The sequence below is a fragment of the Astyanax mexicanus genome, chromosome 2 (genome assembly GCF_023375975.1).
Source record: "Astyanax mexicanus isolate ESR-SI-001 chromosome 2, AstMex3_surface, whole genome shotgun sequence".
Lineage (NCBI taxonomy): Eukaryota > Metazoa > Chordata > Actinopteri > Characiformes > Acestrorhamphidae > Astyanax > Astyanax mexicanus.
The window spans coordinates 24,699,473-24,722,547 of NC_064409.1; the positions used below are offsets into that span (position 1 = coordinate 24,699,473).

The following is a 23,075-nucleotide window of genomic DNA, read 5'->3' on the forward strand; positions in this document are numbered from 1 at the left end:
TAACCAGTCATATTAAGCCTATGGTTTGTGTTTTTTTCTCCTAAATCTCTTTAACTATTTAACTTAATTTAACTATGCGTAACCATAACCAGTCATATTAAGACTATGCTTGAAGTGCAAAAAGTGACAGAACTTTTTTTTTTTTTAAAAACAGTACAGAGCTAAGGGATTAGTACAACTGCCTACAATGCATAGGGGCGCTGCACTAAAGGGGGCGCCAAATGAAAGCCATAAATAAATTTTCTCGCAGGAGAAACAGCCAATCAGCTTGCTGGTTCTGTCATTACTAGCGCGGTGGATCTCCTCCACCCCCTCCCCCACGGGGGCGCTAATACTAGTTGCACTCCTGCTGTGTTGCCAGATCCCGCTTAAAGCTCACCTTCCGCGAAAATCCGATTTTTCTTGTTTTTTGTGGAATACAGTAGGTCTCTCCGAGTTGAATGTGTACACCTGCACATTAAACTGTTTTGCAGCCCCCATTGTCTGCAGGAGCTAAGCAAAGAAATCCCCCCTCCCCCCCTCCGAAAAACGGGTGAATTTTGAATTATCTTTCTGCCTACGTAGGCAGAAACTCACAGACCAGCCCACCTTGGCTCGAGAAACTCCCAGAGGCGGAGCTGAAGCGACGCAACATCACCGCTCATCAGTTAGGAGGTGGGAGGCAGTGAGCGGCAGAGCGGTGGAGGGGCGTCGCAGTGCTCCTAGCCAATCAGAGGAGAGATATTTGCATGCTGTTTGCATGTATGAATATTCATGAGCAAAGCTGGAATCCGGTCATTTTGGACACACCCCTAAAACAGTCCATTAAAAAAGAGCTATACAGAGACACCTGAGCACTTTTTTTTACAAAAACGGCTCACATGTCATTCATTCATACTAGAGACCACAACTAGACATTTTAAAATGAAAGAAAAAACGACGGAAGGTGAGCTTTAAAAAGTCCACACTAAACTATTTTTTTTCCCGTGAGACAGGTTAAAGCTTGACGAGAAATCACGTATTAATATTGCGAGATCTCGTGCCACGAGATCTTGTCACACCCCTAGTAGATAGATGAATAGTCATAAAGCATCATATTTACTAATCTACTAATCAGTATATTCTATATAGTATTCTATTCTTTTCTATATAGTTTTTTCCTGGTGGAACTGGCACTAATGTGTAGGATGGGTAGCTTAGCTACCTCAAGCTAATTGTTAAGGAGGGATTCTAAGCCAAGCTTTCCTTTCAGAACTGTGCACAGGTTGTGATAGTGTTAACTAGCTAGCTAACCAGTCCCTTAATTGGTCCACAAATTGGCGGCTGAATAAATTATGATGATGTATGAGGCACTCTTGTTGTCTCTACTGTCCATATTTTGAGGAATCACTATGAGGATTTGATTGCATCCAGCCGCAAGGCATTAGACATGGTGTCAGTAGGTTTATTTTTATTCAACTGATACAATGAGTCCGATTCTATTGGCAGTACTTCTACTTCTGCAGGGAGTAGACAAGCTCTGTGTGCTTTTTCACTGCATCTGTGTCAGCAATGGGTGCAACTTAAAGTAGCTAAATGTAATGTAATTAAAGGGGTGTGCATAAATATATGGACATATAGTATATGAGTGTGTAAGCATCCTCTTCATTCTTAGTGAAATAAATAAGTTTATTCATTCTCATAGCCAGGCACTTTCCATTAAGAGCAGCATGCGCACACACACACACACACACTCCAGCTCTCAGCTCCACTTTGATGAGGCAAAGTGAACAACATCAAAGGGAGACACGCTTTACCTTCATTTGGGCTGCTAGAAGCTCCTGATTTGAGAGTGGGCGGGGCATCCCGGCTCTTTGTGGAGTCAGGAGGTGTGCAGGCGTTGTTTGATCTCTGATCCAGAAAATATCACCCACAATCCTCTTTCCCTGCTTTCAGAAACGGAAAGCAGCTTAATTGCAGCCTCATTAAAGGAATGCATTGAGATAAAGCACAGAAATACAATCAATATATGTCCAAAAGTTTGTGAACACCCCTTCTAATGAATGCATTGAATTCAGCTACTGTAAATTGTATCCATTGAATCTCATGCGCTAGATGTGCATATCTAGTCCCGGTAAAAAAGAAATACTTACAATAGAATAGGACTGTAGCTTGATATAGAGTGAGAAAAGTACACCTTGCTTGACTCAAAACATGCAAAATCCATGTACTCATTTTGTTTTATTAATCATGGGTGTGTTTTGGGCGTAATGTGCAATAAATCAGTCAGCATGTCACTTACCATTCCCTTTAAGACCCACATGTACTTTTTTTTGACGAAAATTTAGCTGAGCACACCCAATTCCAGATTGCCATGCCCATCAGCGTAGATATATTCAGGTAGAAGGTGCAGGTGAAAGACTTGACAATAGACTGTTTGCTGGGTGTAAGATAGCAATGAGTATCTTTTACTACTCACTCTGTATGTTTATTGTCACTGTTGGTGTGACCTGTCCCTTGTGAAAAGGAAGTATACTTAAGGGCATTAAAAGTATGTTCAGATTAGGTAAAGTATACTAAAATTGCATTTTCAATGTTATATATTTTATGAAAATACACATTAAATATACTTATTCTGTATTTCCATAAAATGTATTTTTAAGCAGTATGCTTTACATAATACATTGCATGTTGAGAGAAAAAATTATATATAGTGGCATTAAAACTGCTAAAAGAGTTTTTTTTTTTATTTCCAATAGCATTAAGATGTACACAATATGTGCATCAATATGCAAAGTAAGATATTGACAATTTACTTCATGTATATTAAAAAAGGTGTTTTAAAGCACATACTTAAATCTACTCAAGTTTGCGGAAGTTGTACCAAAAAAACACTCAAAAGCACAATTAAATGCTTTGATATTGTGTTTAAATATAGCTTATTTACAATTGAAATATACATAAGTTACCATAAGTTGTTCCAAAATAGTACATTTAGTATGTATTTATGTACATATTTTAATTTTAAAAGGTTCCATGTTAAGTATACTTTTTAGAAATATACTCAAATGCACTTTACTTTTACATTCCAACACAAAGTAAACAAATGTCTCTCTTCCATGGGATATAACAGTCTGACAATATTTATTCTTGCCCCCTTATTAATCGTGTGGCCAAATTGAAGAGATGTCACCATCCCTCTCCCGCATTTTTTGCTTCTCATTCTCCTCTCTGTCCTCTATCTGATGTTGTACCTGAGCTCGTTGGACAGTGAGACTCAACATGGCATCAGAATAATCCCTCCCTGCCCTTTAGCCTGGAGAGAGGATGCAGTGTGTCTGTGTGTGTGTGTCCTGCATGCTAGAATTATTTGAAAAAAATTCAGTCTTATGAACTGGAATTGACTGCAATGTCATAGTTTTCTCATCTTTATTTTACAAGGTTCTCTTTTTAGAAATGAGTGTCCAACAGAGTGAACAGTGTTTAAAAACTTTAGCAGCACTGCTGTAACTGCTAACACCTCATACACCACCACCATGATAATCACTGTCACTGCAGTGCTGAGAATAATCACCCACCCAAATAATATTAGCTACTCTGTGGTGGTTTTCTATCCTGTGGGGTCCTGAGTATTAAAGAACAGAGTGAAATAAGGAGGATAATAATAAAGTATGTAAAAAAAACAGATACAGAACTACAGTCTGTAATTATACAACTACACATTGTCCTGTAGGATCAGTGAAGCTAATAAAAGTTATGTATGTGAACACTTTAAATGCCAGAATTTATGAACACATTTGTAACACACTATAATGCAGTCATAAGGTATTATAAATATGGCAATAAATATTCATAAGGAGGTACATTATACACATCAAACTCTCATTTATTAAGCATTGTTGATTGTTGTAATAATGCATCATTAGCTGGGCTTATAATTCGATATACAGTTCTGAAAAAAATTAAGTTCTAAAATAGCTTCTGATTTAGCTATTTATAGGTATATGTTTGACTAAAATAGGCATTGTTCTTTTATTCTATAAACTACAGAACAACAAACAACATTTCTCCCAGATTCCAAATAAAAATATTGTCTTTTAGAGCATTTATTTGCAGAAAGTCAGAAACAGTTGAAATATCAAAAAAGATGGAGAGCTCAAATAATGCAAGGAAAACAAGTTCATATTCATAAAGTTTTAAGAGTTCAGATATCAATATTTGGTGGAATAGCCCTGGTTTTTAAAACCACAGTTTTTATGCATCTTGGCATGTTCTCCTCCACCAGTCTTACACACTGCTTTTGGATAACTTTCTGCCACTACTGGTGCAAAAATGCAAGCAGTTCAGTTTGGTTTGATGGCTTGTGATCATCCATCTTCCTCTTGATTATATTCCAGAGGTTTTACATTTGGTAAAATTAAAGAATCATCATTGTAAGTGGTCTCTTATTTTTTTCCAGAACTGTTTGTCAATACACAGTTGCCAGCTTATGAACACACACTGAGCAATACTATAATTACTTTTAACCACACATGAATTATACTTATCCTGGAAATTATAATAGCTTATAGTCGTTTAGCTCTACGTCTTTGTAAAATGACAGACTTTCTTTATGAGAATGTCTTCTTAATCATAGATTTCATGTTATAAACACAGCTTATGATGCAGTATGATCAACATTCAAAATGCATAGTGAACATGGCTGTAATGTGTTTTTCTTTTTAATAAATAATAAATATTGTTGCTGTCCAATAAAAAAAACAAGTATCTTCAATACAGCAACTTTACAGGAGAAAGAAAAAACGTCCTAACTTTCAATGGAAGACATTGTAAAAAGTGGACAGGGACGATATGGTTGTTTATAATGTGTTATGAATGCATTATAACATTTTATGAATGTGTTCATAGAACCCTATGGATGTGACATTCATAGAAATTGTTACTTTATAGGTGTAACAATGATTAATGATGTTTCTCCAGCATCATGGTGCAACATTGTGCAACACATCACAACACAACTGCTTGTGCGGGGTATTGCAGAATTTGTCAATATTGGCCTTGAAGTTCCTGTATCTTCGGCCAGACAGCATTTGTAAAAAAATAATCCTTGGCCATGCATTGAAGGTTGTCAGTGTCTATAAGCTCCATTTGTGGGAGGATTTTTTTTCCTTTCTCTATTTTAAAATGCAGTTAATTGTAATATTTAACAGCCAGTTTAATCTGAGATTATAAAACATACTTTTCCCTAAATAGCCACAGCTCAGTTCCTCCTCCGGCCTGGCAGGAAGCATGACTCACAGATTCCTACCTGTTAGTCTGGGAGGGTGGATCAGTCAGTATCTGCAGACGGATGATGAGGCGGTGTGTCGTCTGGAATCGTGGGGGGATTCATGCAGAAACACACACTGGGCACTTTAATGCCCCACACCACTGCCTGATTACATCACCATATCCCACCCCCTGCTGAATGCCAGTCCTGCCAGTCTTGAGCCCACTTATAACACTCGCACTGGCATTCTCAGCACTGTGTGTAAGTGTCTTCTAGTGTGTGTGTGTGTGTGTGTGTGTGTTTGTGTTCCAGTCCACTGCTGTCCATCTGTGCTGTCTCAGACTGGGCTGTATTTAGCACGGCTTTACTGGTCAGAAGTCATGGGTAGTATTTTTAGAAACAAGTAAAGTCTCCAATAAGAGAACAGACCTGCCACTGTGAGCTTCAGTACACTACAGTACTCAGCCTTAACATTAAAACCACCTGCCTAATACTGTGGACATCCCAGTCATGACACCAGAACAGCCACCACACATTGAGACTCCGTGGTTTCTGTACCAAGACTAACATTACAGTCCTGTAAATTGGGAGGTCAGCAGAGCTTCCACAAGCATCAATAAGTCTTGGGTCGCCCATAACTAGAACTAGTGCCATTTCAAGAATTCTAGAACTAGAATAAGACTGCTAGGATTTTTCAGAATTGTGGGACCGTAAGATTACTACCAAGATTTCTGGAAGATGTCTAGAACTATTTCCAGATTTCTAGAATTAGAATTCCAGTTCCATTTCTAGAATTCCAGAACTACTTAAAACTTCTCTAACTATTGACAAGATTTTACAATTAGAATACAACTTCTCAGACTTCTACAACTATAATAAGGCTAATTGATCCATTCCAATCATTCAAAGAATGTAAGCACTTTGTAAGACTTTTAGAGCCATTTCACAAATTCTAGAACCGAATGACCAGAACTAAATACTTCTAGAATTATTTTCAACATTCTAGAACTAGTACTTCCACAACTCTTCCAGAATTCTAGAACTACTTCACAAATTCTAGAACTATAATAAGACTTGTGGACCTTTTTCAAGAATTCTAAAAAAAAATTATAAGACTTCAGTATTCAGTATTGTACAATCACTTTTTTGTGGAACTTGGAAAGTTGCCTTTTCCAGGTTTTGTGGTGAATTTTTCCTCCTTTCAAGTGCTGGTGCATCCTGCAGCTTAACAGATTCTTTTTATTTCTGTGTATAAATAAGGGTTAAAGTTTCTACAGTTAAAGGGTCTACAGTTACAGTAAATACAGGAAGCACCAGTATCTGTTGTTCTCGTACTGGTACTGGTACTCGTACTCGTATTTTTTCTGGACCCTTTTATGCATGATATTTGAACAACAGTCTCGGAATGTATTCTTTACAGTAAACATTTTATTTTTTTATTTATTTATTCAGAAGTCTAAAAAGGATTCCATAACCATAATAAAAGTTGAAGAATGACAAATTGATCATTTATATCTGAGAGCAGTGCTACAATGCTGGACTGTATGTGCATTTAAAGGTTTCACCGTGGCTTTTGTTTGCTTGTTTGCTTCTTTCCTAGTTTTATGTTTGTTTATTTGTATTTTTTTGGCTACTGTAGTTTATTGTAGTAGAGAAGTCTCAGTGCAGGGAAGAAACTCATTTTCCAATCTGAACACAAATATTCATCATCTTTTTTGTTCTCTGAGTTATCTCTGAGCATTTTTTAGTTGGAAAGTGTGCAGTAAATTGCGCTAAGCTGCTAATGCAGTGTTTGTGTTCCTCTAATTCTCTCTCTCTGATGTTGATTTATGGAGTTGCTGGTTTTTCCACCCCGTCGTTTTTTTTCTGAAGAACCTGCTGAATTATTACTGTGGTGCCGCTCAGTCTCTACAGTCTCTGCCGGCGGGTTTAATGCGAGACTCGGAGGGAAAACGCAATCAGTGCTGAGTGTAAACTCTGGAGAAACTCATTTACAGCGTAACGATCCCGCGCCGATCGCAGAGCCAACAGCACTCAGAACCGACGGGCCTTCAAGGAAAACAGCAGCAGCAGCACGCAGTAACAGAACCCACCCACTCGGCAGGAAGCGGGGAAGTCCGGGCTTCCTCTGCTGTGATTATAGCAATGGGCTGCTTTTTTGGTCTGTGGATGAAAAGGATAATAGCGCGTCGCTGTCGTCTTCACACTCTAATTACAGTCAGTGTGTAGCCCGTGGCCACGGCGCCGGTACCGCCGAGCTGCAGGTGATAGGGCCTTCACTAAACTGTGTAATTACTGAAATCACTCAAACGCCGGCACGCGTTCAATCAACAACAACAGCAGCAGCAATGTGTCTGACATGCAGCATACTCGCTTCTGAGGAGGGGAAACCCCAACACTCCAGCAGGATTGTAGGGGAGGGGGAATAGTTTGTTGTTATTATAAGTGAAAGTGGCAGTTGGTCCAATTCCCACTCTAGAGCTGTTTTTGTTTTTTCTATTAAACCGTCCTTACAGCTATGTTCCAACCTCTGCAGTCCAGTGGAGTCTTAGAAAGTAGTGGATGGAGGGTATGAGGAGTGGAGAACTAGCACTAAAAACAGCAGTAAAAAAATATATATATAGTACCAGTCAAACATTTGGACACCTCTTCACCCATGCAATGTTTGTCTTATTTTTTATTTAATTTATTTATTACATTGTATATAAATATTAAAGTGAAGATGCTGAGAAAACTATGTCAGGTGACTCTACCTCATGAAGACAATGAGATAAAAACACAAGCCTGTGCAGATCTGTCCTCAAAGCTAAATGTGGTACTTAAAATAATCCAAAGTATAAAATATATTCTGGTTCTCTCTTGTTGTTTACAAAAAAAAAAAAAAACATATGTTCCTGTATAGCTTTAATATAGTCTTCAATATTAAATCTACAAGTAAAAAACACTTTTAGTGAGAAGAGGTGTGTCCACATTTTTGACAGTTTTGACTGTACATCTGTGAAAGAGCTACAATAATTCACACTCACTTGTCCTTTCTGTTCTGTAACTACAGCAAGGCACAAAGAACTGCATAAGAAATTATGGTACTACAATACACATTTTAGAACCACAGTGCTAATACAGGATTATTTTTCTTTATTCTAGTACAGTCTGTATTTCAGAGCCACAGGAAATGTAATGAGAGGAGATCTAGAACTAAAGTTAAGATTATAGAACAGTAATAGCCAGAAAAAAAATTGTGAGAATTCTGCAATCATAGCAATACACATAAAACTGCAGTAAGATTTCTGTTCTTGAAATTCTTTAAATTCTACTATTTTAATTTCAGGAACACTAGTATTACAATATGGAATCTAGAACTGGTTGTTGTTATTTTTGTAAGATGTAGTTCTAACATCTACTGTAAAACGTTTTCAGAAGATATAGCCTTCATTTCAAAGGAAATACTGGAGCAGCACATGTCCATCATTTTTTATATGTCCATGTGCTTAATTATAAATGAAAGTACCAAAAATCTGTCAAATAACTATAAGAATAATTCATGTCCTTTTATTTCCCTTTGTACAGATTGTTGCCTTACGGGAACAGAATGCCCACATTCAGAGGAAGGTGGCATCAGGAGAGGGAGAGGACCTTCTGGAGACTGCTGATCAGAAAGTCCATGGCAAGGTAGTCTACTACATCACTGAACACCATCATTCAGCACCAAAATTATCATTATTCTTCATTCAACACTATCACTCAACACCAAAATGAACATTATTACCTATCAAATACCATCTTTCTCCACCACAATAATCATTATTATTCTCCATAAAATACATTCAACACGAGAATGATCATTATTCTCCCTCAAATACCATCATTCAACACCAAAATTATCATTATTATTCATTAAACACTGTCATTCGACACCAGAATGATCATTATTCTCAATCAAATACCATCATTCTCCACCAAAATGATAATTATTCTTCATTATACACTATCATTCAACACCAGAATGATAATTATTCTCCCTCAAATACCATCACTCAACACCAAAATGATCATTATTCTCTATCAAACACCATCACTCAACAACAGAATGGTCATTATTTTCCATTAAATACACTCAACACCAAAATGATCCTTATTCTCCATCAAATACCAACACACAACTTACAAAAGGGATCCAATAAAAACAGCCAATCAAAAGTGTTAGAGTGTAAGTGCTAGACAAGTGCATTAAATACTATTATTAATTATCGTGTCCAGCTCTGTGATTAAACAGGCTTAATTAGCACACTCTCACAGCTCTAATTATAACCCTTCTCACACTTCTATATCCAGAGACCCCCAACAGTCCTCTCAGTAATATAATAACTGTATTCTCACATATTCTTGAGTTGGCCCCGAAGTGAAGACCTGGAAACTGAGCCAAACATGTTAGGACCACCCTTTCTGCTGAATGTAGAGATATGCTGTTTCAGTGTTTAGTCAGTAGATGTCACCCACATGTGAGGGGTCACCACAATTTAGGTGAACTTTGCAGTATTACATTTACAATGTTTAAAATCTGAAGAGGTGTGTTTAACCTTTTGACTGGTATTGTATATATACATATAAATATACATATGTATACAAACTATTTGCATAGGCTGTAAATATTGCTTTAGCAGTTAAATTGCTTCACTCACATGTTACTACATAGCTGCAAAACCATAATATCCACTTTACTGGTTTAGCCTTTTTCACAGTGGCTGTGTCGTCACGTCCACTTCTGACTAGCAGAGCGCTTGCTGGTTTTCACATTCCATCAATCATCCTTACTGAGCTTCAGCACAGCTAACAGCAGCACAGCTAACATGTTTGTACGTTCCTCTAGCACAGATTAAAGGCTAGTGTGTATTGAAGAATGAATTGTGGAAAAGGTCTGTTATCACACACACACTGACATATACATTTAAAGTTAAGTTAGTTTTAAAATTACGCTGTGTGCTAACCTAACTTTAGTAAGCATATGTGTTCACAGTAGTGTTAAATAATAGTAATGATACAGTGAAAAATAAACATTTACTGTAGTTTGCTGAACTTTTGGGTGACTTAGCATTTAGCATCACATGTATTTTTGTATATATGTGTGACCTATTTACCACATTCTTACACACACAGTGTATAAATGCTGCTGTTGCTTTTACTGCAGATTGCAGATAAATACTGCTTTACCCTCATAATACATAGCTGCAAAACCAGAGTTTCCATTTTACTGCTACTGTGGGTACATTAAACTATTCACACACACACACAGAGCTCAGTGCACTGAGGCTCTGTTGGCATGGTGACGGTGGTGTTGGGAATGGTGTGGGTGTGTCTTATCTGAAGATAAATAGTCTAGATGGAAACAGGGGTCCACGAGCACATAGTGGATTTTTTTTCGCCACCTGTTTTTTCTTAATCTTTAAAGTGTCTATTTTAAGATTCTGACAGGTAACAGGATGAAATAATGTCCCATGATATTTATTTTTAACCCTTTAATGCATCTATGCTAATTCCGAACCGGAAAAAAAAATATGAAGAAAATGGCATAGCTCCTTGAGTTAACAACCTATACAGACAAATGAGCACACTTTTCCATACAATTCTGGGCCAAGGAATTTAACTGAATGGTTATTTTTAAGTTTTTTACACATTTTGACTTGATTTTGGGACAAAAATATAAAAAAAATAGCAAAAAATGTAAATTTGCCTGTATGTTTTCACATTACACTAAAATCATGTGCATTAAATAAAAACATCTTGGGGGTTTTCTTAAACGTTGAAGTGTCTACTTTAAGATTATGACAAGTAATAGGACAAAAAATGTCCTGTGGGGCTTATTTTTAACCCTTTACTTCACCTATCCCAATTTCGAACCTGAAAAAAATATTTAATTATTTGCCATAGCTCTTTAAGTTAACAGCCTATACAGACAAATGAGCACACTTTTCCATACAATTCTGGGCCAAGGAATTTAACTGAATGGTTATTTTTAAGTTTTTTACACATTTTGACTTGATTTTGGGACAAAAATATAAAAAAATAGCAAAAAATGTAAATTTGCCTGTATGTTTTCACATTACACTAAAATCATGTGCATTAAATAAAAACATCTTGGGGGTTTTCTTAAACGTTGAAGTGTCTACTTTAAGATTATGACAAGTAATAGGACAAAAAATGTCCTGTGAGGCTTATTTTTAACCCTTTACTTCACCTATCCCAATTTCGAACCTGAAAAAAAAATTTATTATTTGCCATAGCTCTTTAAGTTAACAACCTATACAGACAAATGAGCACACTTTTCCATACAATTCTGGACCAAGGAATTTAACGGAATGGTTATTTTTAATTTTTTTACACATTTTGACTTAATTCTGGGACAAAAATATCAAAAATTAGCAGAAAATGTTAATTTGCCTGTATGTTTTCACATTATACTAAATTCCTGCACACTAAAGATTTTTCTTAATCCTTAAAGTGTCTTCTTTAAGATTCGGACAGGTAACAGGACAAAAAAAATGTCCTGTGGGGCTTATTTTTAACTTTTTACTACATCTATCCCAATGCCGAACCTGAAAAATAATCAAGAAATTGGCATAGCTCCTTCAGTTAAAAACCTATACAGATAAATGAGCACACTTTTCCATACAATTCTGGGCCAAGGAATTCAATAAAATGGTTATTTTTTAAGTTTTTGACACATTTTGACATAATTCATGGACAAAGAGATTTTAAAAAATAGCAGAAAATGTTAAGGTCGCCTGTATGTTTTCACATTATACTAAAATTCTGTGCACTGGATAAAAACATCTTGAGATTTTTCTTAATCCTTGAAGTGTCTACTTTAAGATTCTGACAGGTAACAGGACAAAAAATGTCCTGTGGGGCTTATTTGTAACCCTTTACTACACCTATCCCAAATCCGAACCTAAAAAAATATGTAGAAATTGGCATAGATCCTTCAGTTAAAACCTATAAAGACAAATGAGCACACTTTTCCATACAATACAATGAATTCCATAGAATGGTTATTTTGAAGTTTTTGACACACTTTGACTCAATTCTGGGACAAAAAGATAAAAAAAATAGCAGAAAATGTTATGGTCGCTTGTATGTTTTTTACATTATACATTATATTCACATTATGAAAAGTCTACTTTTAGATCCTGACAGGTACTAGGATGAAAAATGTAATAAGCTGCAGAACTAATTGATGATAAAAATCCAACAATGTACTAAAATAAAGTTTTAGTATAGTGTGGTACTAATAATTTTAATCCTCATTATCACCATTGAAGAGATCATCAAAGTCTATCTTTTAAATCTCTGTCCCTTCCTCCTGATCATCTGTCCCCTCTCCAATCAATCCTGTCTCTTCTGCTCTTGCAAAAATGTCAAGAGAAAGAGGGAAGATGGGGCAAACTGACCAGACCGGCTCCAACACCCCCTCCTCCATTGTCTTCTCCCAACCTATACCCTGATCGTAAGGGTTTGGCCTTTCAGATTTTGGCTGATCTGTCCTTTTTTAGCAGGAAACCCTGTAGTTTACTCTGTCTACTTTAAAACTTGCATCCAGGACTCTGTTAACACCCACCATCTTTTGCAGCATCTTGGTTCTCACAGCATCAATGGAGGTCAGTTGGCCAATGGACATACATAACATCATCTCCTGTTGGAGCTCATTGCTGTCCTGCCACAATGTACCAAGCTGCAGCTTCTTCAAGGGAGCTACTTTGCTCTTAAAAGAACACTGGTGCAGCATAGTATCCCAGAAGCGTGCTCCAGTGTTTAGATCCCGGAGCTCCAGCTAGCTCAGACACATTCACTAGCTTACTATGCAAGCCAGTTCCGTGGTCAAGAAACATGGTAAGGTTGACACTGCTGACATGGTAAAGGAGGTTCAGTAATATGTTGATGTTCGGGGTCCTCATCACACTGGACTTGTACCCCTTGTACCACGAGCTTGGTGGAGGTACAGGACAACACGGGTGTCTGTCTCCTCCTGGTTTGACTGCAGGGCGTGGATCTCTGAACCCTGAACCCTTAACAAAATGTACAATTTTTAACACATACCTGTATATTAAAGACTCTACAATTCTAGCGCTCCATTCAAATGTTTTTATAGCATTGGATATGTGATGACTAATGTTAAGCACAGATAAATATAGTCAACTTACTTGGACATTTGTTAAAGTTAGGCAATTGGATCTCATATACCCATACCACTGCCCTCACTTCTCTAGCCCAGATGCTGCCTCATTGCTCCCCCCAGACCTTGAGAAGCAGATCACATAGCTGCTTCTTATTTACCTCATTATTAAGAAAGCATTTAAAGTCACAAGATGTGTGGGTGTATGGGCCACCAATTATGACTTTCTCAGTGGCGCCTCATCTGACCCTCTCCTGGGCTTTAACAGAGTCTGGCTGGTAGCAATCCGTGGAGATTAAGTCCTGCTTGAGAATCAAATGGTTTAAGAGCTCCATACAAATCTCTCCACAGGTTGGTTGAAGGTTAGTCATCATATGTAAAAGAACATTGACATCTAGTATGAAGAGTAAGTAATCCTTAGGGTAGGTGACCTCCTCATCTCTATCTTGAAGGAGACAGTGGCCTTGATTGCTTTGTGCGCACACATTAGTGCCAAAATACTTCAGAAAACTTCATGAAAGTTTCCTCCATGATCTTGTCCAGTACTGAGAGAGCCCCTGGAGCCCCTGGAATTAAAGATAGCCCCTAGCTTGATGTAGGTGGGAGAGGTCAATGTTGGCAAGAAATGCCGCAAACCATCTGTATGGATATGGCTTTAAGCCAGCTTTACATAGTGGCAGGTCAGCAATGAGCTCCAACAGGAGATAATATTATTTATGTCCATGGTCAACTGACCTCCTTTGATGCTGGAAACTTTCATGAAGTTTGTGAAGTCTTCTGGCACTAAGCAATCAAGGCCACCATTAAGGCAGCATCTGGGCTAGAGAAGTGAGGGCAGTGGTATGGGTATATGAGATCCAATTGCCTAACTTCAACAAATGTCCAAGTAAGTTGAAAAAGGCTCAGACCATAGTTATCGGTGCTTAACATTAGCTTTCATCACATATCCAATGCTATAAAAACATTTGAATGGAATGCTAGAATTGTAGAGTCTTTAATATACAGGTATGTGTTAAAAATTGTACATTTTGTTAAGGGTTCAGAGATCCACGCCCTGCAGTCAAACCAGGAGGAGACAGACAACTGTGTTGTCCTGTACCTCCACCAAGCTGTAAAGTGGTGGTACAAGTCCAGTGTGATGAGGACCCCGAACATCAACATATTACTGAACCTCCTTTACCATGTCAGCAGTGCCAACCATGTTTCTTGACCACGGAACTGGCTTGCATAGTAAGCTAGTTAATGTGTCTGAGCTAGCTGAATCTCTGGGATCTAAACACTGGAGCACGCTTCTGGGATACTACGCTGCACCAGTGTTCTTTTAAGAGCAAAGGCGAAGTAGCTCCCTTGAAGAAGCTGCAGCTTGGTACATTGTGGCAGGACAGCAATGAGCTCCAACAGGAGATGATGTTATGTATGTCCATTGGCCAACTGACCTTCATTGATGCTGTGAGAACCAAGATGCTGCAAAAGATGGTGGGTGTTAACAGAGCCCTGGATGCAAGTTTTAAAGTAGACAGAGTAAACTACAGGGTTTCCTGCTAAAAAAGGACAGATCAGCCAAAATCTGAAAGGCCAAACCCTTACGATCAGGGTATAGGTAGGGAGAAGACAATGGAGGAGGGGGTGTTGGAGCCGGTCTGGTCAGTTTGCCCCATCTTCCCTCTTTCTCTTGACATTTTTGCAAGAGCAGAAGAGACAGGATTGATTGGAGAGGGGACAGATGATCAGGAGGAAGGGACAGAGATTTAAAAGATAGACTTTGATGATCTCTTCAATGGTGATAATGAGGATTAAAATTATTAGTACCACACTATACTAAAACTTTATTTTAGTACATTGTTGGATTTTTATCATCAATTAGTTCTGCAGCTTATTACATTTTTCATCCTAGTACCTGTCAGGATCTAAAAGTAGACTTTTCATAATGTGAATATAATGTATAATGTAAAAAACATACAAGCGACCATAACATTTTCTGCAATTTTTTTATCTTTTTGTCCCAAAATTGAGTCAAAGTGTGTCAAAAACTTCAAAATAACCATTCTATGGAATTCATTGGCCCAGAATTGTATGGAAAAGTGTGCTCATTTGACTGTATAGGTTTTTAACTGAAGGAGCTATGCCAATTTCTACTTTTTTTTTTAGGTTCGGATTTGGGATAGGTGTAGTAAAGGGTTAAAAATAAGCCCCACAGGACATTTTTTGTCCTGTTACCTGTCAGAATCTTAAAGTAGACACTTCAAGGATTAAGAAAAATCTCAGGATGTTTTTATTTAGTGCGCAGGAATTTAGTATAATGTGAAAACATACAGGCAAATTAACATTTTCTGCTAATTTTTGATATTTTTGTCCCAGAATTAAGTCAAAATGTGTAAAAAACTTAAAAATAACCATTCCGTTAAATTCCTTGGTCCAGAATTGTATGGAAAAGTGTGCTCATTTGTCTGTATAGGCTGTTAACTTAAAGAGCTATGGCAAATAATTAAATATTTTTTTCAGGTTCGAAATTGGGATAGGTGAAGTAAAGGGTTAAAAATAAGCCCCACAGGACATTTTTTGTCCTATTACTTGTCATAATCTTAAAGTAGACACTTCAACGTTTAAGAAAACCCCCAAGATGTTTTTATTTAATGCACATGATTTTAGTGTAATGTGAAAACATACAGGCAAATTTACATTTTTTGCTATTTTTTTTATATTTTTGTCCCAAAATCAAGTCAAAATGTGTAAAAAACTTAAAAATAACCATTCAGTTAAATTCCTTGGCCCAGAATTGTATGGAAAAGTGTGCTCATTTGTCTGTATAGGTTGTTAACTCAAGGAGCTATGCCATTTTCTTCATATTTTTTTTTCCGGTTCGGAATTAGCATAGATGCATTAAAGGGTTAAAAATAAATATCATGGGACATTATTTCATCCTGTTACCTGTCAGAATCTTAAAATAGACACTTTAAAGATTAAGAAAAAACAGGTGGCGAAAAAAAATCCACTATGTGCTCGTGGACCCCTGTTTCCATCTAGACTAAAAGGCGTAATCCTGTAATTCACACCGAACACCTCCTCCAAACATTTAAAATGCTACAGTCAGGTAACTAAATTTAGGACATCCCATGTAAACATACTTCCGTTTTCAAATATACTAAACATCTTTGTGTGACTTTTACCAAATTTTGGAGCATTGCTGTGAGGATTTGATTGCATTCAGTGATAAGTGTTAGTGAGGTCAGGATCAAAGGATGTTGGATGATCATCACCCCAATAGTATTGGACAGAGAGAGCACAGTTCCATGGCTCCACGGCTCAATACTTGGGCTTTATACCCCAGTACCTGCATTCGGCATGGTGTCAGTAGCTTTATGGTAATTATATTCTATTGACAGTTGTTTTCTAGAAAGTTAGAAAGCTAGAATGTTAATCACTGAGGAAAAAAATCAGTCAGAGCACATTGACTCCACGCGTCTAGCTTTAGAATAGCTTGCTGCGCGTGCGCATTGAGTGTGCCCATACATTGTACTAGCATAGGCTAAAGCTAGCGCTAGTTTAGCTGGCTAAAACAACGCTGAAAATGAGCAAATACGCTGTCTTAGAGGAAAAAGTTCAGACACCGCCAGCCTCTCAGTCTACTACCCTGGCTTTAATTTCCCAGACAAGGATAATCTTCACTCGCGTGGAGGTGGTTTGGATTCGAAAGGGCGGACATTACTCAAACAACTATGTAAACTCTGTAAGAAGGCGGTTGTCATTAAAGATAGCTCGACAACTAACCTGTTTCATCAAAACAGCGCACAGAGTATGAGGAGTATGAAAAGCTTTCGGAGCCCGCTGCCCAAGACAGCCACCTAAGGTACTCAAAACAAACTCCGCAAACTTTAATGGAGTCACTCAATAGAAAAGTGCAGTACGACAAAAAAGGCAGCAGATTGCTAGAGATAATGCAGTCACAAATTACACAATTCATATTGTGGGTTATTGACAAATGCAATAAAATTTTATATTTTTTGTGAATGTGCAATACCTATTGTTTATAGTTTATCTATGTATGCTGCAGAAATCACCAAACAGCAAACACATTGATAAGTTTATTACGATTTAAATAGTCAGATTCTATATTTTATTTTTTTATTTGTGTCAGGTAAATAAATTGTTTACAATAATATAATGTGTAAATAATTATTTTAATATAATTTTAGTTCAAGCTAGTACAATATAAGGCTTTTTACAAACACATTTATAACTAATGCAAAATATTGTTTAATATTGGTATCGGCAAAATTATAGAAGATATCGGTATCTATTTTTTTCCCAATATCAAACACTCCTAGTCTCAACACTTTTTGTCCATATTATGTAGTTCTTACCACATCTATACCACTAATTATTGCAATTACAGAATTACATCAGTACATAATGAATTGTATTTGTTATGATGGTCCATATTCAACAGTTTTATCATAATTTCAATGTCAAAATGGATAATACAAATGCAAACATATAAAATATCTAATAAATTAATGAAATATCTATTCTATATATACTTTGTGCAGACAGTAATAAAAGATAATCATCTCCACACAGTTTCTCCACTTCTTTAAAAGCTGTAAGTGAGAAATAATAACTGCTGCTCCTGAGAGTTGAACACCCACATACTGAGTACCAGGCCTCACCAGCAGCTGCCGATTCCTCACTTCGTCTTCAGATCCAGAACAGAGGAGTAGCAGAGCTTCTGAAAATGTGGTAGTCAGGCTGGAATTGATTCTGTGCAGAAGGTTAAAGGCTGTACAGTTTATCCTCAGCTTATTTCTAAGTGAAAAAAATGGAAATTTAACAGTGTGGATCATTAGTAGCTGAACACTCTGTTTTTTTGTTTTTTTTTACGCAAATGATAATTAAATAAAATCGCAAAGGTTTATTGTTCATAGTCATGCATGGTCAATATAATTTAATTTAAAAAAGCACAATGTGAGATATATATATATATATGAAGAATGAGCTGGTGTCCCAATACTTTTGCACAAATCATCAAATAATTTATTGACATAGGACTTTTTACAACTGATGTTGTCGCAAAGCATCTTAGATCTAATATATTCTTTTGTACTGAACTAATTGTAATAGTGATGGTTAGAATACATTTTTTATCATTTTATTTCTATTTTTTTTCCTATTTTCTCCCCAAATTAGGACTCCCCCTATCACTAGTGATGCCCCAACACACCAGGAGGGTGAAGACTAACACATGCTTCCTCCAATACATGTGAAGTCAGCCACTGCTTCTTTTTTTTTTTACTGCTGCTGATGCAGCATTGCTGAGTAGCATCACAGCATAGCGCGCAGCACGCAGCGACTCGGTTCCGATACATCAGCTCACAGATGCCTTCTGCTGAGTGACATCACCCTTTGGAGTGATATGGGGAGAGAGAGCGCCATCTACCCACCTGAACAAATGTGCTCTTTCAGGGCTCCGTTAGCTGATGGCAAGCTGCATGAACAGAATTCGAACCGTTATCTCCTGATCATAGAGAACAAGTTTTTTAAACGTTAAAATGGTTAACAGTGATTAAAGTAATATTAATAATTATAGCAACAGCAACAATAACAGCAATTACAAAATTACTAGTTAGAGTTTATGTAAACGTCTATATAGTTGGTAGTGGAAGGTGGGGAGCTAATTTAAGACAGGTGGCAAAAGCTGGACCGTAAGCAGACTGTAGGAGTGTGGCTGATGACTCCCGCAGATCTGACTATAACAGTCTAACTAAAGGGACAGAGCCAGAAGGTAACATAGACACAAACTCACCCTGAAACACTGACATCCACCTATTCCACTCTGTCTAAAAACTCTCTCTCTCTCTCTCTCTCTCCCTTTTTCTCCCTCTCTGTCTCTGGTGATAGAGTAAGTGATGCTGGATAAGTCCTCAGTAATGCCAGGCTAGCTAAATAATCCCTCGCTCTTTTCCTCTGCAGATAAAGAGCAAGAGGAGACGACAGCATTATCTGGCTTTATCTTTAGCTGAAGGAAGAGGTTTCTCTCAGAAGAGATTAGGAGCAAATCTAGCGATAGTGAGGCGAAAGTTCTGGGCAAGAGAGGGGACTGAGTTTGCACTCAGACTCTGCCCTCTGCACTGATATACTGCAGAACTCAGTGGGAACTGGCTACTGAACCCTCCTACTGCCTTCTCGAGCAGGCCTGCAGACTTAATTTTATATGTTATATATTATAACATTTAAAAGTGTGTACATTTTTGCTACATAAACTAAAATCTCCCAAAATTTAAATGGCAAATTATAGACACATGCAATAGACTTTGAACATTATGTCTAAGTCTGTGTCTATGTTCAGTTCCGTCAGCAGCTTACCTGATTTACCACATTTACCAATTTACCAAACCAGGTGTTGATATGATGAGAACTAGAAATAACTCTATTAAACTCAGATGAGGAGAGATTAGGAGATGTAAAAGCTGTAAAAACAGGGCTGTAAAAGCTCTGCTTTTTGTAAAATTGCTGTTTGTATTTATGGTAATGTTAGTGTTTTACTGAGCTAATAAACACTTACTTCACAGATAAGAACCTTTTTTTACTGAAATTCCTACAGGTGCCTAAAACTTTTGCACAATACTGTACATTAATATAATTTTTAATAACAATTACAAAATGCATATTAATAGTATTACAATATGCTTGAAGCTACAGAAACATGTTAAAATCTACTCAGGAGGTATTTTAACTAACTTTTCTTTGCTGCAAGTTCGTTAATTTAATGGAACAATTTCTGTGGGGAGAGAGAGCACTGGGCAGTTTGGGTGATTCTCCTCTATGGGGTCTAGCTGTAGATTTGTACAGTACATGTGTTGTTACGTTTAGAAATTGTTCTCTAAAGGGCTCTGAAAAAATCAATAAATTTAGCAACAAAATCACTAAGTTGGCAACGCTGCATGAAACCGCTGGAGTCAGAGCACACATTATGTTTTAGTGCATGCTGGGGATTGTACTGTAGCAGATTCTGAAAAAAAATAATGTTAATACCAAATGTAGAATTCCAAAATAAGTTCCCCACACAGCAGTATAAGATGTGTGGTGTTATCTTGTGAGTGAGGATGTTTGTGTTTGTAAAGTTTTCTTAAGGGACTTCAAAAGATCAAAAGTTGAGTGGAGTTAAGAGAAGATATGAAGAAGAAGAGAGAGAGACAAGCAATTAGTGCAGTCTACACAGATGGTTGCTATGGATGAGCATCTGCCCTCACACTCCGAAAATAAAAAGAGAGAACGAGCGAGCAAAGAACGAGTGTGCTTTAGACACATTTACACGTTCTTCTGCTTCTGCTTTTCTTTAATTAACTATTAACAATTAATTTTCCAGTCACTCACTTTAGATACTATTATTCTTTACCAAATAACATTTTCTATCAAACATGTAATTTTACTCCAAAGACATATCAGCCACCAAACACCAGCATTCTCCTCTAAACACCATCACGCTCCTCTAAACACCATTATTCTCCTCCAAACATTATCAATGTCCATCAAACTCCATCATTCTTCACCAAACACCATCATTCTTCACCAAACACCATCATGTTCCACCAAATATCTTTATTCTTCACCAAACATCTTCATTCTCCCCCAAACACCATCGCCCTCCTCTAAACACCATTATACTCCTCCAAACACTAGCATTCTCCCCCAAACACCATCACTCTCCTCTAAACATCATTATTCTCCTCCAAACATTATCGTTTTCCATCAAACTACACCAATCTCCACCAAACACCATCATTCTTCACCAAACACCATCATTTTCCACCAAATATCTTCATTCTTCACCAAACATCTTCATTCTCCCCCAAACACCATCGCCCTCCTCTAAACACCATTATACTCCTCCAAACACCAGCATTTTCCTCCAAAAACCACCACTCTCTTCTAAACACCATTATTCTCCTCCAAACATTATCAAACTCTACCAATCTCCAGCAAATACCATCATTATTCACCAAACACCATCATTCTTCACCAAATATCTTCATTCTTCACCAAACATCATTCTCCACCAAACGCCATCACTCTCCTCTAAACACCAACATTTTCCTTCAAACAGCATCATTCTCCAATAAACACCATCATTCTCCCTCAAATTCCACCATTTTTCTGCAAACACCATACATTTACTTTGAAATCTTTGATTCTCCTTCACACTTAATTATTCCCTATAAAATCCCATAATGCACCATTAAATATTATAATTCTCCAGTACAGTAATCTGTATGCCACAGTTGGGGAAGTTTTTTTAGCTCAGTGTTCTGCTGTTGTGAAGCTGGCTGGAGAGAAGGGCTAATTTTAGCGCTGTGTTGATGTGCTGATGTTTTCAGTGTGAGGGTGTGAAGAACAGATCTGCAGCTGGAACACTGCTGTTAGATCTGCAGTCTGAATATGCGTCGTGATCAGAACTGCATAAACGAGTATATGTCTGATTGCAGATATTAATAGTGATAGACTGTTTAGCTTATAAAGCCTATAAAAGAACTGAGGCATGATCATGTGAGTTTATATGTAGTGGTAACACCCAACTGTGTTCAAAACTGTGTTGAAGCAATTTTCAGCAAAGGATCAGAGAGGGCATTGGGAAATGACGGCAAAAAATGCTGTAATCCATCTGTAATACACACAAAAGAAGAATATAATATTCTAATATAAACCCTTTTTTTCAAATATAAACCCTATATAAATTTATATCCAATTAGCTAAAATATTTTTTTTAATGTATATTTTTCAAATGCAAGTTTGGATTTAGTTTGGCTTTTTCACTTTACAAACCATTCCTAAACAGTAAAATAAACATTTTTAGATTAAAGTGTCTAAATCACATAAAGTATAGTAAAAATGAGCTCTTATTACTTTGCCTCATGTCCTAATGTCTGACCTGCAGTGGGCGTGGCTAATGGCTCATGTTCTATTCTAAGGGACAACAGGTCTCAATTAACAAAAATACATGCTGTCCATTGTAATGGACGCAAGGTCTAAAAGGGTAAACAATCATATACTTCATAATAAACGAAAGGATTTCTCCTCCTATATGTTATGTATATAAACTGCCCATCTAAAATATGCACACTCTAATATTTGGTTGAGGTTCTTTTAGCTATAGCATAATTCCCATAAGCTTCTGCACTGTGACAACTTTCATTTATTTCATAATTCCCAAGAAAATAATGGCTGATTTGAAGCATCCTAAATATTCTCAATAGAGTTGAGGTCTGGACTTTGAGGTGGACAATTCATATGTGAAAATGATGATCTCATGCTCTCTGAACCGCTCTTTCAAAATCTGAACCCCATAAATACTGGAATTGCAAAAATGTCTGTGCATTAAAGGAAAAAAAATCCATTGATGGAATAACCTGGTTTTTACCTTTAACTTCTATTACTTTTGTACTTCACTATTGTAAGTCGCTTTTTTCTACAAAAGTGTCTGCCAAATGTAATGTAATGTAGACACTAGGCATGATGGATGCATCACTTCAGCTGCAACCTTCTTACCCTGATGTTCCATCACTCTGGAACAGGGTAAAACTGGACTCACCAGACCACATGACCTTGTTCCATTGTTCCAGAGTCCAATCTTTATGCTCCCTAGCAAATGAAAGCTGTTTTTAGCAGTTAGTGTAAATTTCTTACTGT

At 37.1% G+C, this 23,075-nt stretch overlaps 1 protein-coding gene across 12 annotated transcripts in view; it reads left to right on the top strand.

Moving 5' to 3' along the window:
* Positions 1–23,075, top strand: part of ppfia2 (PTPRF interacting protein alpha 2) — a 227,859-nt gene that overhangs the window by 163,853 nt on the left and 40,931 nt on the right. For all 12 annotated transcript variants that reach the window (XM_049473903.1, XM_049473904.1, XM_049473902.1 and 9 more), the window contains one exon: positions 8,795–8,896. In XM_049473903.1, the coding sequence (XP_049329860.1) occupies positions 8,795–8,896 (102 nt within the window). The remainder of the gene's footprint in view (positions 1–8,794; positions 8,897–23,075) is intronic.